The sequence below is a fragment of the Nelumbo nucifera genome, chromosome 1, assembly GCF_055504915.1.
Source record: "Nelumbo nucifera cultivar China Antique chromosome 1, China Antique-T2T, whole genome shotgun sequence".
In the NCBI taxonomy this organism is placed as follows: domain Eukaryota; kingdom Viridiplantae; phylum Streptophyta; class Magnoliopsida; order Proteales; family Nelumbonaceae; genus Nelumbo; species Nelumbo nucifera.
In genome coordinates, this window is record NC_142649.1 from 123737898 (window position 1) to 123755272 (window position 17375).

The window sequence follows — 17375 nt, forward strand, 5'->3', positions numbered from 1 at the left end:
ATGGCTGATCTGATTTGCAGATAAGATAAGGGTTATCCCTTATCACTTAAAGGGACTTCTAATCCAAATATGATTTGGATTAGCAACTCCTAATGGGATTAGGAGCTGATCCCCTTTAAGATTATGAAAGAAGAAAGGGGCGGAAACAATTATTGGTTGATGTTCAATTTTCTTCAGAGCTGAAAATCACAAGAAGAGAGATTTCTGCACCCTGCGAATTCTCTCTTGCCGCCTCCTTCCTGCCGCCGCCATCACCTTCAATTCGATCTCCAATTCTTGGGAGAAATCAAGATCTGATCTTGATTCCAATCTTTTAGGAAAAGATTGGTTGGAGCTGTACTCACAAGCCGTCCAGTTGATTCTTGCGAAGGGTCAAGTTCTTTTGGAAGAACATTGTTGATTCTGCTCCATCATGCACTGCGTCATTTTCAGTGGGAGCAGATTTTGGATCCTTCCTTGGGCGTGAACACCTCCATTGGGAGATATTGCTTCTCTATATCAGGTACATCCTCCCTCCTACCCCTTTTGGTTCAGATCTGGTTTGGTTCTTGATTCAAGATTGATCCTTGAAAAACATGTTTTTCTAAATATAGGGAATTCGATTCCCTGCAAAGATGGGAGAAATTTTTGAAATTCGTCCTATCCATTCCGCAAGACTTAGGCGTCCATGTGATGGATATCCCATCCCTTCACTAAGATCTCAGCTCGAAGAGAATCGCCTACACCAATAGGACCAAGAAAAAGAACAATGTTTTCCTTTCTCCATCCCTAAAAGTTCCTCCTATTCTAGAAGGTCCCAGATTACCTTCACTACTCCCATCAAAGTTCAGCTTAGTAAAACCAGATACTGGGGGAGACCAAAGGGAGCTAGTCTTGGTTTTAACAGGAGCTGAGGTGGCCACTTCTTTCCAATTTCTTCTCAACATATCTGTGGAGATATTCTCAAATAATTCTAGAGACTTCGCCCAATTTACCACTCTAATAGTAATTGTTTCAATAATGGCCTCCTTATTCCTCTCTTCATTAAAAATCCTTGAATTTCTTTCCTCCCAAATTGTCCAACATATGGCAGCTCTGACACATCTCCAAAGAATTCTTCCCCTCTTCTTTGGCCACCTGAAAAAGGAAGAGGAAAAACAAACTTTGTACATCTGCCGGGGGTGTCCATCTACAACCAAACAAAGAGAAAAACCATTCCCAAATATGTGAAACAAAGGAGCAAGAGAATTAGTAAGTGATAGAAGCTCTCACCATTTGCTTACAAAGGATGCACCAATTAGGTCTTTTTTCTGGAGTAAGTCACAAGCATTACATCTTCCCATAAAGGCTTCCCAACGAAAAGCACCAATCCTTGGGGGAATCAGTTTACCCCAAACTTCCAAAATTGGAAAGTCCATACCCAAGCTATCAGAGGGTTGTGTTAAAGCCTTAAAAAAAAAGCACAAGAAAACTCACTCGAAGGGATCAGAGTCCAAAGTCTACTATCCCTTCTCCCAAGGTCCAACACCACCCCACCCAAGGTCTGAATTAAGGCAGAAACCCGGTTGGCTTCAGCATCCCTAGTGCCCCTTCTCAGACCTAAATCCCAATCCAAACCATGACAAGAATCTAAAGGTACCACAACGGTGGACACTGGCTCATTTTTAAACAAAGAAATGGAATACAAGGAAGCAAATTTTTCTTTCAAACTCACAACTCCCACCCAAATATGTTCCCAAAATTTATCCGGTTTCCAAAACATAGGTCATACCTAATGAATGACAAGAAAGAGGGAAGAATGGCATGTACAGATTTCCAAAGAGAAGCTTGTGTAGCCCTAGTCAAAACTCCAGCATCCCAACCATCAACCATTTACCCATGAATGCTCACAATCACTTTAGCCCATAGCTTGTCCTCTTCCATTGGCAACCTCCACAACCATTTTCCAAGTAAAGCCTCATTAATACTTCCTAAACCCAATCCACCCACCCCCTTACTTTTGGTAACCACCTCCCACCCAACACTATGATCTCTTTTCCCTTCCATAGGTTCCCATAGTAAATCTCTCATCAATTTTTCCAAGACCCTACTCACTCCTTCTGGGATCCTAAAAACCAATAAGAAGTAAATCAGCAAGCTATTCAAGGTAGACTTAATCAAAGTGATTCTGCCACCCAAAGATAGGTAGTTCTTCTTCCATGAAGTTAGCCTCTTAGTGAACCTATTCACCACCGGATTCCAAAAGCTATTATTTCTCAGATTATCTCCTAAAGGCAGTCCCAAATAATTTAGAGGCCACTCAGAGGTTACACATCCTAGAATTTCCGCTCCCTCTGCCACCTCCCTCTCATCCATATTGATTCCCACCACACAACTTTTGTCAAAATTCACGCTTATGTTTGACATTTTTTCAAAGAGTTGCACCACCAATTTCAAATTCTTGACCCAACTAATCTCCTCACCCTCACAAAACAAAATGGTATCATCAACAAATTGTAGATGAGTGATTGGTACCCTATCTCTGCCCACTCTCTAACCCTTCACTAGGTGTCTAGAATCTTCCCTAGTAATTAGTCTGCCCAAGACTTCAACAATTAAAGTAAACAAAAATGGGGAGAGGGGGTCCCCTTGCCTAAGGCCTCTCACTGCAGCGAAATGGTCTACCATTGCTCCATTCACCAAGATAGAGTAATTGCAAGACTCTAAACAACCTTGAATCCACTTAAACCATTTAGCCCCGAACCCAAAATTTTCCAAGATTTGAGTAGAAGTTCAAGACTATTATCAGTCTTGAACCCTAAGGGATTTCAGGATCGAAAATAAGAAGAAAGGTAAGAGGAAAGAAGAGGAAGATGGAGGAGAAGCAATAGAACACAAGAGTTGAAAGGAGGAGCAAAAGCTTAATGTTCTGCCGCCGCCACTTTAATTAATATTTATAGGTTATGCTCATTACATGGAAAGGACAAATCTGCCCTTAGTCTTTACATAACAAATAGAGCAAAAAATAAGACTGAAATAAATAACAACTGAAACAACTAAATGACCAATAGCTAACCCTAGGCATACTAGAACATCTTCTACCCTACGAACACAATGGGACCGTAGCTGTGGGGCCCACATCATTGTTCTCTACACTCCCCCTCAAGTTGGGAATAAATGTTTATCATTCCCAACTTGGATAGATCTACCTCTAGCTTCTTTCGTGGGACAGCTTTGGTGAGGATATATGCCAGCTGCATGTTGGAGGTGATGTATGGGAGACACTTCTTGTGATGAGACCCTCTCTCGTACAAAGTGTCAATCAACTTCAATATGTTTAGTCATGTCATGCTGCACTGGGTTGTGTGCTATATTAATAGCCGCTTGATTATCACAATACAGCATCAGGGGCTTCTCATACTCAATACCCAACTCCTCAAGTAGTGATCTCAGCCAAAGAATTTCAGCCACTCCATTAGCCATTGACCTGTACTCAGCTTCAGCACTGGATCGGGAGACAACACTCTATTTCTTACTCCTCCAAGAGACCAGGTTACCTCCCACAAGAGCACAATATCCAGAGGTAGATCTTCTGTCATCAACACTCCCAACCCAATCGGCATCCGTATAGACTTCCACCTTCATGTGGTCATTGTTCTTGAACAGTATACCTCTACCCGGGCATCTCTTCAAGTATGCTAGTATTCTTTCTGCTGCTAGAAGGTGCGTGGTTCTAGGAGAATGCATGTACTGACTGACAACACTAACGGCATAACTGATATCTGGCCGAGTGAGGCATAGATATAGGAGCTTTCCCACTAACCGCTGGAACATAACTTTGTCTTCAAGCAGCTCCCCACTCTCTACACTAATCATGTGGTTCTGTTCAATGGGTGTATCTGCAGGTTTGACACCCAGCTTTCCAATTTCAGCCAAGATATCTAAAACATTTCCTCTAAGAGACAAAGATCCCTTGTTTAGATCTAGCAACCTCAATACCCAAAAAATACCGTAGTGTACCCAGATCTTTCACCTCAAACTCTTGATGAAGGAGTTGTTTGAGGGACTCAATCTCATGGTTGTCATTTCCTATCACCACAATATCATCAACATATACTGCAAGTAGTGTCAGTGACGACTCCACCCTCTTGATGAACAGTGTATGATCTGACTGGGCCTCTGTACATAACCGAACTTCCCAATGGCTAGTCTGAATCTGTCGAACCAAGCTCTAGGTGACTGCTTCAAACCATACAATGCCTTATTGAGTCGGCAAACCTTCTTACCTGCCTCTGTATCATAGAATCCAGGAAGCAACTGCATGTAAACCTCTTCCGGCAAGTCCCCATTCAGGAAGGCATTCTTAACATCCATTTGGTACAAAGGCCAAGTGTAGCTTGCTGCAAGAGATAATAGAACCCGAATGGTGGTCATCTTGGCTACCGGGGCAAATGTCTCCAAGTAGTCTATACCATAAGTCTGAGTGAACCCTTTTGCAACTAGTCGAGCTTTGTACCTCTCAATGGAACCATCCGCATTGTGCTTCACAGTAAATACCCACCTGCATCCAACTGGTTTCTTTCCTTTGGGCAAGTCAACTAGCTCCCAGGTATTATTTTTCAACAGGGCATCCATTTCAACTTGCATTGCACCTATCCACTCCGGGACTGATAGGGCTTCTTGCATTGTTCTCGAAATAGGGACATCAGCAACGGAGGTGAGATAGGACCTGTAGGAGGGAGATAGGCGATCATAGGACAAAAACTAGGAGATGCAGTGGGCTGTAGATGTGGTGCAATGCCGTTTTCCTTTACGGAGGGCAATGAGAAGGTCAAGGTCATCTGCAGAGGGTGAGGTAGCAACAATGGAAGGAGTCTCTGTGGGCCCTGGGACTGCAATATCTGGACTTGGAGCCGTAGAAGAGGTTGGAACTAGCCGGGACTGCTAATGATCGGAATCAACCTGCCTGCATCGCCTGTGATAGACTCTCAACACCCGATCCCTCTGACCACCCTCGCTACTGCAGCCCTCATCACCAACTGGAATAGGTAAGGGAACAGCCCCAAAAGTATTAACCCTGTTCTCACTGCACTCCCCCTGAAGAAAAGGACCCAAATCTCCATGCTCACTACTCTCCCCCTGAGGAGAGACCCGAGAATAGTAGGGTGTCTCCTCAAAGAAAGTGACATCCATGGATACAAACTTCTTCCCTAAGACAGGATCATAACAACAATAACCCTTTTGAGTTTGTGCATAACCAAGAAATATGCATTTGGAGGCCTTGGGTTCAAACTTGGAGTGATAGGGACCGAGAAGCTGAACAAAACAGGTACAACCAAATGTCTTGAGAGGAATAGTGAACAACTCCTCATTGGGGTATAGAAGGGAAAAATGAGGTTTCATATCAAGAACCCGGGAAGGAATCCGATTAATAAAATATACCGCCGTAAGGATAGCATCACCCCAGAAGCGAATAGGGACATTGGAGGTAAACATAATACTTCTAGCCACCTCCAAGATGTGCCTATTATTCCTTTCTGCAACCCCATTCTGCTGAGGTGTATGAGGGCAAGTGCTCTGGTGGATAACCCCATGATTAAGGAGATACGATGCCAATGGCTTAGCAAAGTATTCCTTTGCATTATCAGATCTAAGCACTTTGATCCTGGCATCAAACTGGGTTAGGATCATTTGGTGGAAGTTTTGGGTCAGGGCAGGCACCTCATCTCGTGAACGCATAAGATAAACCCAAGAAAACCGGGTGTGGTCATCAACAAATAACAAAAAATACATGTACCCACCCATAGAAGGAATGTGATATGGCCCCCAAACATCAGTATGCACAATATCTAAAGAACTATTACTCCTTTTATTACTCAATGAATAAGAGTTTCTACAATGTTTAGCAAACTCACAACTTTCACACTTCAACTAAGATGACTCAACAGACTCAAACAAAGTAGGAAACAGACTCTTCAAGGACCGAAAAGATAAATGACCCAATCGGTTATGCCAAAGCATAACCGGACTCACAACTTGAGAAACAAGTAACTTCTTATCCACTGACTCTTCCCGACGAGAACTCTCCCCGAGCAGATAGATCCCATTCATCTTACGGCCAGTCCCAATCACCTTCTTCGTCTCCAGGTCCTAAAAAACACATCGGTCAGGAAAGAAAGTTACTGAGCAGTTCAAATGTTTGGTAATACTACTAACGGAAAGGAGGTTAATATCCAGTTTAGGAACATGCAAGACAGAGGACAAGGATATAATATCCGATAGTTTGATGTCACCCTTGCCAGAAATAGGGACAAGAGAGCCATCAGCTATAGATACTTTATCCCTACCAGAAGATAAGTAATAAGTAGTAAACAAAGAGGGCAAGCTAGTCATATGGTCGGATGCACCTGAATCTATTACCCAACAAGGTTCAGTAGTACCTGGAGCGGAGGCATGGTAGGCTGAGGCTCGAGTACCTGAGTGTGCAAAGGCCAATGTGGCCGGGGCTGACGATGACTGCGGTAACTGAGCTGAACTGCCAACTTCCTTCTCCAATTGTATTAGACCAGCCCGAACTGCAGCTAAGGTCTCTAATGGTGTGCCTCTTGTGCCAGATGAGGATGCTGAATCAGTAGTCATAGCCACATGAGCATTACCCTTTTTATTTCTCAACTTTGCCAGGACCAAATGTGGATGCAGCTTCCAACATGTTTCTTTTGTGTGTTTAGGTTTCTTGCAATGCTCACACACCACATCCCTTTTATCTTCCTTCTTTCTGTCCCTCTCTGAATCACCCTCTGTTTTGGGTTTGACAGCTACCAAGGCAGGTGTAAGCGGCTGAGGTTGCATCACGACTTTCCTCCTGGTCTCTTCACTGTGCACTAAGGAGTATGCCTGAGAGAGGGTCACACTATCTCTGGTCAAAATCTGCTGCCTCACAATATCATATTCTGAATTCAGTCCTGCCAGGAACTCAAACACTCTGTTTGTCTCGATGTGCTTTCTATGTATCTGAGCATCTTTGAGACTCCCCCACTCAAGAGTCTCTAAGTGATCAATCTCATGCCACAGGGACTTCAAGGTAGAGAAGTAGACCGACACCGGTTTCTCTCATTGTTTAAGGGAATTCACCTCACATTTCAATTCATATGCTCTGGCAACATTAAGGGGTTGGGAGTAAGTCTCTTTCATCACATTCCATATCTCCTTGGCTGTCTTTGCCCATAAGTAATTTCGGCTGATATGGGGCTACATAAAATTACAGAGCCATGTCATAACCAATTAGTTTTCTTGGACCCACTTGGTATACATAGGGTCTCCCTTGGAAGGTTCTACCACATCTCCCAAGAGATACCCTACTTTGCCCCTTCCCCCAATAGCCATCATGGCTGATTGGGCCCATTCCAAATAGTTTGATCCATCAAACTTTACGGTTGTAATCTGAAAACCTGTCTCAGAACCACCACCATAACTACTGTTCCCAAAACTGCCTTCTGTCGAATTCTTAAACTCCATTTCGGTCAAGAACCAGAAGTCTCAAAATTAGGGTTACTACAGTCAAAACCAGCACTAGGACTACCAGCCACAATCACAAAATCAGTATAGAACCAATCTGTACTCACAGTAGATGTGCATGAAACATGTATAAAACTGATCTGAAATCAATAGCCACACACAACAGCAACAGTCCGAACTGTTTTCACCCCTTTAGAAGTGTTCGAAACCCCAAAAGAAAACTGAAAAACAGTTTGAAGAACAATCTGATATGCTGAAGCCAATTTGAGATTTTAACCAGTCCTAAAAGCCGTACACTCCAGACAGTACCATACGGATAAGGTTTGTATTAGGGTTAATATGAAACCCTAAAACTGATCAATGTTGAGGAGAACTATTACGGTTTGCCGCAGGGATAAGACAAAACCCTAGAGAATAGAGAGATAAAACCCTAAAGTGGTTCGGCCACCCTTGCTGGATAGGTCCAACCTATCTTCTCTGATATTACCTCTCTTAGAAAATAAAAGACTTACAATAGGATGCAGTTCGCTGCCTACCAAGGTTACCCGAACCCTAGCCTTCTTTGATTCTTCCTGATCACCAACTCGCTGCAATTGTGGCACTTCTTCAAACAGCTGCTAATCCTCTGGAGATCTCCAAGAACCAGTCAACGAACCCTGCTTTCTCAGCTTCCAGCCTTAGATGGTTCTCATGTGGTCGGCTGGACTAGACTCACATGAGAAACCCTAGCTCTGATACCAAGTAGAAGTTCAGGATTGTTATCAGTCTTGAACCCTAATGGATTTCAGGATCAAAAATAAGAAGAAAGGTAAGAGGAAAGAAGAGGAAGAGGGAGGAGAAGCAATAGAACACAAGAGTTGAAAAGAAGAGCAGAAGCTTAATGTTCTGCCGCCGCCACTTTAATTAATATTTATAGGTTATGCTCATTACATGGAAAGGACAGATCTGCCCTAAGTCTTTACATAACAAATAGAGCAAAAAATAAGACTGAAATAAATAACAACTGAAACAACTAAATGACCAATAGCTAACCCTAGGCAGACTAGAACATCTTCTACCATACGAACACAGTGGGACTGTAGCTGTGGGGCCCACATCAGTGTTCTCTACAATTTGCAATAAAAAAGACTAGTCCACCAAGTCACATGCCTTCTCTAGATCCAGCTTGCACACGATTCCTTTTCCCCCACTCCTTTTCATGTCCTCCACACTCTCATTAGTAATTTGCCTATTACTAACAAAGGCACCTTGGTTCTAGGAAATGATGTGAGGAAGCACAACCCTAATTCTCCTTAAGAGAACCTTAGCAATAATTTTATATGTTGTTTACCAAACTAATAGGTCCGAACTCCTTTAAGTGAACAGCACCACTCTTCTTTGGAACCAAAGCTAGAAAGGTAGATTTCAACCTAGGGTTTATCACACCTCTCTCAAAGAACTCATTGAAAACTCTCTAGAGGTCATGTTTCAAAATGTCCCAGCAATCTTGGTAAAAAGCCATTATAAAACCATCTAGTCCCGGTGCTTTAGTTTTTTCTTTTTTTTGATAGATAATGATAATGAAAACTTTATTAAATAAAGAACTAAGTATTCATCATACAATTCCCCACAAAGAGGCGCGGGGTGCAGCCTCCAAACTACATCATAAAGCTTACAATTGAGCCCGAAAGAGTTGATTCCTATGTATTCCTTGTTTAGCTAGAAGGTCTGCCAGCCCATTTGTCGATCTTCTTTCCCATTGAACTGTGACTTAAATATTTGAAGTCAGCCACTTAAATCTTCTCAAAGCCCCCCTGTACGGCCAGGCTGTCGTCTCTAGTTCTTTTAGCCATCCAATAACCAATTTGGAATCACCTTCAATCATTAAATGCTTCACTGCCAACTCTCTTGCATATTCTACTCCTTGTAACACAGCTTGGAGTTCTGCATTTACAGAGTCTCCCCACCCTATAGGACCAGAAAATGGAGCTACAATCTGACTCTCATCATTTCTGAAGACTCCCCCTATTCCAGATGGCCCCAGGTTGCCCAAACTACTACCATCAAAATTTAGTTTAATGACGCCTACATCAGGAGGCTTCCAATCCACCATCGGCTTGCTTCTGATTGCAAAACTTTTAGCTAGTTGTTCCCAATTTCTCCTTATGTCATCGAAAGTGTAGGTGGAAAACAGATCCAAGGATTTTACCCAACTTATGGCCCTACATAAGATACTTTCTAACACACATGTTTGATCCCTCTCCTTGTCATTAAAGATTCTAGCATTTCGTTCCTCCTACACAGTCCACACCAAAGCAACTCTAACACACCTCCACAAAACTCTTCCTCTTCTCTTTGGCCACCTAAAAGTTGTAGGATCAAAAAGAATGCAAATTTGCACCAGTTTTGTCCACCTGCACCCAAAAAGATCAAAAAGCTTTTCCCAAAGGCCTACAACAAAAGGACAAATGATTAGTATATGGTAGCAACTTTCCTCATTAGCTTCACATAGGGTGCACCAGTTAGGAGAGATACAAAGACTAGGTCTTCTTTTTTGCAAAACATCCAAAGTGTTGATTTTCCCGAGGGAGACTTCCCAACAAAGGGCTCCAACTTTAGGAGGGACAGGTTTGGACCAAACTTCCTTGTTATGAAAAGGTTGAGGCAATGGAGAGGAGCACAAGGAAGCAAAGAAGGAAGCACAAGAAAAGGAACCCGAAGGTAATGGCGGGAGTCTACAGAAGGAGGGTCCAAGCAAACAAAATCAATAGTTTTGAGAAGCAAAGCAGCCTGGTCAAGCTCAGAATCTCTCAAACCTCTTCTAAAACCTAGATTCTAGTTTATGCTAGAAGAAAAGGATAATGATACAAACCTTTGAATTGGCTCGTATTTAAAACACGAGATGGAATACAAGGAGGGAAAGAAGTCCTTGAGGGCACAGTCACCAATCCAAACATCTTCCCAAAACAAAACCCTGTCTCCAGTACTAACATCATACCTGATCAGGTTCAGGAAAACGGGAAGAATACCATGAATAAACTTCCATGGGGATTTCAGCGTAGCACGCCAAGATACACCAGCATCCCATCCATTGCCTACAACACCATGCACACTCCTTACCACTTTATGCCAAAGTCTCTCCCTTTCTAGAGGCCACCTCCATAGCGATTTACCTAATAATGCTGTATTTTTCTTCCTTAGATTGCCTAATCCCAATCCCCCCTGCTCCTTCCTCCTACACACTATTTCCCACCTAACCACATGATCCTTCCTCCCTTCCCCTAACTCCCACAAGAAATCCCTCATGACTTTCTCTACCTTCAAAATCACCTTTTGTGGCATTCTAAAGATAGATAGAAGGTAAGTTCGCAAGTTCGCAAGAGTATCTCTAATTAAAGTGATCCGACCTCCAAGGGAAATGTAGTTTCTCTTCCAAACTGCCAGCTTCTTTGTGCATTTTTCTACGATCGAATTCCAAAATCTTCCTTCTCTTGGATTATCTCCTAGAGGCATACCCAAGTACTTCAAGGGCCAACTAGATGTAAGGCAACCTAAGGACTTTGCTACCTCACTCAATTCCTCCATCTCCAAATTTACCCCCACTACACAACTCTTTTCAAAATTGACCTTCATCTTCGACACGCATTCGAACAACTTTATTACTACTTTCACGTTTCTAGCCTTTGAGGGATCTCCAGACTCACAAAAAATGATTGTCATCTGCAAATTGCAAGTGTGACACCACAATACCCTCTCTTCCTACCCTCCATCCTCTAAACATATCCAACCCATCAGCTCTCGAAATGAGCCTACTAAATACATCGGCTACCAAGGTGAAAAGGAAAGGAGAAAGAGGATCCCCTTGTCTCAACCCTCTAGAGGTGTAAATACATCGGCTACCAATTGACCATTTGGAGATTGCAGCCATTAAAACAGTAGGTTCTGTCCACACAGAATACTGCACCAACCATCCACTCCACTGTGTGATCATTATCAAGCCAATCCAGCTTGACAAGTCGCCAATGGAGTTTGTATATATATATATACATATGACAAGTCGCCAATGGAGTTCACCACTCTGAACCGGTCAGTTCACTGAACCATTGGCAAGGTTGGGCAGCCCGGCCATGGATTGAAAATACACCTCTATTAATGTAAAAATTAATGCTTTCAATGTGATTTGAACCCAAGACACCCAAATGAAAGACAAACAATTTTACCATTAAGCTATGTCTTGATAAGTTGATTAGAATATGTTAGTTTTAACATCTTATGTAACTAAACTTGCTAAAATGTTAATGGGTTAGGTGGGTTGAGTTGAAGCTTGACCCAAACCCGCCCAATTGCCACCCCTACATGTGAAAGGCCAAAAAGGGAAAAGATGGTTTGAGTATTGTCATTGAAGCCAAAAAGTAGTTGTGCCAATGAATTTTTAATGGTTTAACTGATGGCATGACTCTTTTGTGTTTTTTTTTTTTTTGATATCCAAAAAACAGAGAAGAGGGTGGAACTGGCCCATACAGTGAGCATCTCTGAAGTAGAAATCTTCTCATATTTACTTACAAAAAAGAACAAAACTCAAAAGAGGGGAAAAAAACTGAGGTCTAAAATAGAAGTATGAGAGGATTTTTGAAAATTTCTGTAGACTGAGGTCCAGGGGAAGATCTTAGCTGTGAATTGTGATGTCCCTATAGTTGTCAAGCATTCTTCTGTTCATCTCCATCCAAAACACCCAAAAACAGCCCCAGGAATTAGCTGCCAAAGCACCTTGCCTTTGCGGTTAAAAAGCTATCCTGGAGGAGAAGCTTCCTATCCATAAGCAAGATGTTAACTTTTGATGCCAAAGCTCTAGACTCCCTCACAAAACTTTGGAATTCCCAAGGGTCCTCACCACCATCCTAACCTAGCTGATTACCACCTAAGAGTTTTCCTCCACCCCATATTCTAAACATCTAAAACTATCATAACCCTAAATTTTTGTAATAATGCTTTTTATTTTAGCCCTGAGAAAGCTGTCATAGCCAATAGGGCCTGAATAGGTCAGGAAGATTTCCTATGATGCATCTCTAAAAGCAACTCCTCTGCAGGTCCTAAAATCCCCAAGGAACAGCCATCAATTTACATTCACTATTCCGCTAAGTGGGGAGATCAATTTTGGTTATGTCCAGATGTAGACAAGTTCACAACATACAACTACCCCAGGTCATTCCATCCATATGTTAGTATAGATAACTAAATAGCCTATCTAATGACTGATGTTACATGGACATGGACACAGGAACCATAATCTGACACATGTCCTGGAGCCTGGCTCAGCAAGACAAAGAAACAAGGACTCATGAGCACATTTATAGAAAGAATAAACTACTAAAACAAATTGATAAAAATAAATAAACTACTAAAGCAATCCATATTTGTTGAATCTTAACATTATAAACCTCTAGAAAAGGTCTAGAAGTTTGTCTTTGTTACTTGAAAACATTTTATAGGAAAATAGCATTCATTGTGTACATTAGCTGTTTATTTATGTTGAATAATTAAAGAGAAATAAAGTGTCACATGGAATTGTCACTCAAGAATCCATGGAGCATTGGAGTTCAACAAGTGTTCAATACAGACTTCATCCATTTAGGAGAGTCACAGCTAATGACACAAAATGCCAATATGACAAGTTTTGCCAACCTAAAACTTAGGCTAAAAGAAAAGTGACAAACCTGCAATTTCAACTTCACTAAATTCTAAAAAAAAATTCTCTAAGGAAGCTCTAAACTTTTATTAGAGAAAAGGTACATGAGAAGGTGTACAGGAATGCAAATTCCTGATTTAGCAAGCCCATCAACTATTACATTTAGTTCCCTTGGAATCAATCTGATCTGAGCTGAAATAATAAACTCCATGGCTCCCCTTATCTTGTTGAAAAATAAACAAGTCTCCATGGTCCACTGCCAACTTTCCTGCTCCACCTGATTGCGTTTAAAGAGTCAGGGCCTATTCGTTTGCTCTGAAGTCCGACATCTAAAAGTGCAATAATTACATTAAGAGGTATATTGGTATTGGTGAACTTTTCTTTCCTTGGAACTCTGAATGCAAAGAATGTTGTTTTAAATTCTGAATTCTGAAAATCATCAAATGTCCATTTTGACCCTATATATGAGAGTTTTTGTTTGTCTTTTGGGGGGTATAATTGGAAAACAAAAGGTTGTATGATTGCACTTTAAGAAATAAGAGATAAGAGGAAACGAACACCCAATTTTCTCTTAAAATTAAAAAATTCCTCTTAAGATATAAGAGTTTAGAAGAAACAAACAAGCCCTCATTTTTTATGGAAGTGGAGAAGCATTTCTGCTTTACAATCCTAACTCCCATAAGTAATGTTATAACCTCTGCCTTTGGTTGCTGAGCAATTTTAATGGGCCCATCATTCACCCATAAGATGCCTCATCCTGCATCAAAAGGCATGCCACCATTACCAATTGGTCATGGAGTGTCAAGAGAGCTGCCTTAAGAGCTCTCATTGAGCTAGAGGCATACATTGTCCAACAACTTCACCTAACCAACAATCAGTACTGGAGGAATAAACCTACAAAAGATTTTGGATAAGGTCTTGTCCTTGAGGATCAAAAATGTGCTTCCCTCTCTCACTAGTCAAGCTCAGGATGCTTTTGTTCAAGGAAGACAAATAGTTGATTAGATCTTAATAGCAAATGAGTGTGTTGAGGAGATGAGAAGATCGGGAACTCGAGGTTTTGTCTGCAAATTGGATCTTGAAAAGGCCTACAATTTGGTAGTGTAGCTTTCTATTAGAGGTGCTTTGGGAGTGCAGCTTTGGAGACAAATGGTGTAAATGGATAGATGGTTGCCTCTCTTCTTGCCATTATTCAATTTTAGTCAATGGGGGAGTGAATAATTTCTTCACAGTCCGAGAGGAGTTCAAAAACGGCACGGAGCCTCGACACTACGATTCCGACCTTTTCACAATAGTTGTTGGGAGCAGTGGTGTGCGGGTATCACATTTCACTACAAGTTATGGTGACTCTGTTGCTATCTGTGAGCTTCCCTTTGCTACAATCTCAAGCAAAAATGCTGGTAGTGTCAACAAACCTAAGTTGCAAGACTTTATTCGCTTCACTTCTTTGTGGATTCTAGCTACATGAGGGGAGAATTGAAAAACTAAGGAGAAAATTTCTCTTATCTATTTATTTCATTTTGAACCAAAATGATTTGAATCTGGAAAGACAATTTGGAGAATGGAAAGTTGCAATTTGGAAAGTCGCGATGTTTGTTCCAAACTGTCGCCTTGAAGTCACGTTGCCCCTGCCCACTCCCATTTTGTTTCTAGCCCATTCGGCCTCCGCTTGTGCTTCTGTGCTTCTTCTAAGATCTTTTTTCGGAATAACAGATAGAAAATAAATGCATTAAGTATCATAGGGAGATCTATAAAAGATGAAAAAAAAGGAATAACAATAGAAACAAATGCATCAGATTTTGGATTTTTTTGACCAAAGATAATACGAGGGGTTGGATTTTTCAATTTTCCCCCTTTTTGATTGTTTTATTTGTTATATCTCATCGTGGATCTCTTCTTTACTCGTTATCTTTCAAAGAGGTTTGTCTATACATTGTTTCATCTGGGAACGTTTCTGGCACCCACGTGTGGAGAGGTGGTTTTGATTTCTCATTCTCTTTCAAAGAAGTTTTGTCAGTTGTTATTCAGTCCATATGTTTGTAGATTCATCAGTTGTTCCTGATTTGATTTTTTTCCTCTTTAACGTCTGTCATTCATCTTCTGGAAATTTTTTATCAATTGAGTTTTATTTTGAAATTTTGAAAAATAGTAGAGGGCAAATTCGATATTTTATTTTTTCTATTATGATTTAACGATGGCAAGTCAGAAACAGTAGGGGTACTTTAAGACAATTAGACAATAGTCAAACAGCAGGGGTAGAGTTAGTCAATTATTTGCTGATACTACTGCCCATACAAGGGTGTTCGGAGTATTTTCGTTCTCTATTGATATTAAACTGCGGTTAATGAGAGAACTATTGTTCTTCAAGAGCTAGTAAGAAGAAGCTAGGTTTGTAATTCCAGTTGACAACCTAGTGAAATTTTGGCGGGGTTCATCTGTGGACGTAGGAACAGATAGCCAAACCGCGTTCAATCTAGTAGTCGTTGTCTATTTATTTGCTCTATTTCTTGTTTACTAAAACAAACGAATAATCACAAAAGAATGTAAGATCTAATGATTCATTCTGCATAAAGAAAAAACAAATAAATAAGTTCATAATGATTGTAAGTGCCACCAACCTGCCTTCTAGAGTTTCAACTTTCAACGAGATATTGTTTCAATACCAACCCCCAATTGGTATATTTTTATGGAATATAAAGAAAATGTCGAAAAAACAACACCGAGATGAACCCATTTGAATGATAAATTTCTTCGATAGGTTTATTTATTCGAACCGTAAAATTGTACACCGATCAAGAATTCTATACCTGCTTTGGCATTTGTGTATACGGTGTGGTATGATAGCCATGGCCTGGCTCCTTGCTCTGATGTCTCGCCCGTCTGCATCTTACCCCAATTGCTGTCTGTCAGACTTCAGAAACCAACGGGATAAAAGGAATGAGAAATGAGGAAAAGATATACAGCCCTGTACTATAAACCTAGAGACTTTTATCCATTTCGCGGTCTTTTTGGTTTGCCTCCGTTGAATTTCCCATTCGATCCTCGACGTCCAATTCAAAGCTACGTTTGGTTGTTGACAAAACTGATAAACAATTTTGTGTTATTTAATAGGTAAAATAGTAAAATACTTATACCCGGTGACGTTTTTGATAAATGGGTAAAATGCAAAGACATCCCCTAAGGTTTCTGATAATCATAAAAGCCTCCCCTTTAGTTTCATTTTAACAAAAACCTCCCCCGACAAAACCTCCCTTCCGTAAGGAAAACGTTAAACCATTGCATCAATTTTTTGAAATGTCCATTTTACCCTTTTGTAAGTTAATATATTTTTACTGAATACCATCATTTGAAAATCGACCAAAAAACTCCCTTCGACCTATTTATCCTTTTCTAATCCCGAACTCAATCGTACAAGGAATGCAGCTCTTTGATCTTTCATCCAAACTCTATCCGTCTCAGAAAAGAGTAATCCTATAAAGTCTTTGTCATTTTTTCATCCTCTTTCAATGTCCCTTCACTCCATTGACTCAAGAAGAGGCAATCGTTGACTTTTTCATCGTTGAAGCTTACTCCGGCCAGGTAAAGAAGTAACATTCGATGCTTGGGACAATGGGGTTTTTTTGAACTCCACTGACCTCTCTAACAACTTTCTTCAAGGTGGGTTTTTGAATTTCTTCACAAACATGTCAAGTTTACATAAGATTAAGCTCACATACAACCAATTGAGGTTGAACATTTTAGAGATTGCATTACCAAATGTGCTTTCCTCTATTGATCTCCACTCAAATTAACTCTATGGGCCATTATCAACGCTTTTAAACACTAACAAAATCATATCTATGGAGCTTGTAGACATCTTAAACAATCAAATCACATGTGAGATTCCAGAGTTCAGTGAAGGTTCGGGTTTGAAACTGGTGAACTTGGCAAGCAATAGAATTTCAAGTCAAATCCCAAACTTGATTGAACTAGAAAGGGTTGATATTTCAAGGAACTAGGTTAAGGGCACCATCCTTGCAAGCTTAGGCCAATTACCAAAGTTGCAATGGTTTGACTTGTCCATCAATGCTCTTAGTGGCAAGACATCAATGCTCTCAGTGGCACCCCATACAGCTTTCTAGGCCTACAGAGTCTCAGGCATGCATATTTCAAGGCAAACAAACTTTGTGGAGGGATACCACAAGGGTGACAGTCAACATTTTCCTTGTGGCTGCTTACGCCCACAACCAATGCTTCA

General features: G+C 41.0%; 1 protein-coding gene across 4 annotated transcripts in view; it reads right to left on the reverse strand.

The window, feature by feature from the left end:
- The window catches only part of LOC104590383 (DNA/RNA polymerases superfamily protein), a 47380-nt gene extending 31231 nt beyond the window's left edge, over nt 1-16149 (reverse strand). Inside the window, exon 1 of one of the 4 annotated variants that reach the window (XM_019196515.2) lies at nt 15946-16149. In XM_019196515.2, the coding sequence (XP_019052060.2) occupies nt 15946-16024 (79 nt within the window). In that variant the 5' untranslated portion in view covers nt 16025-16149. The remainder of the gene's footprint in view (nt 1-15945) is intronic. The other 3 variants (XM_088894140.1, XM_010249034.3, XM_088894141.1) reach the window with 3 other exon arrangements.
- Nucleotides 16150-17375: the final 1226 nt, after the last annotated feature.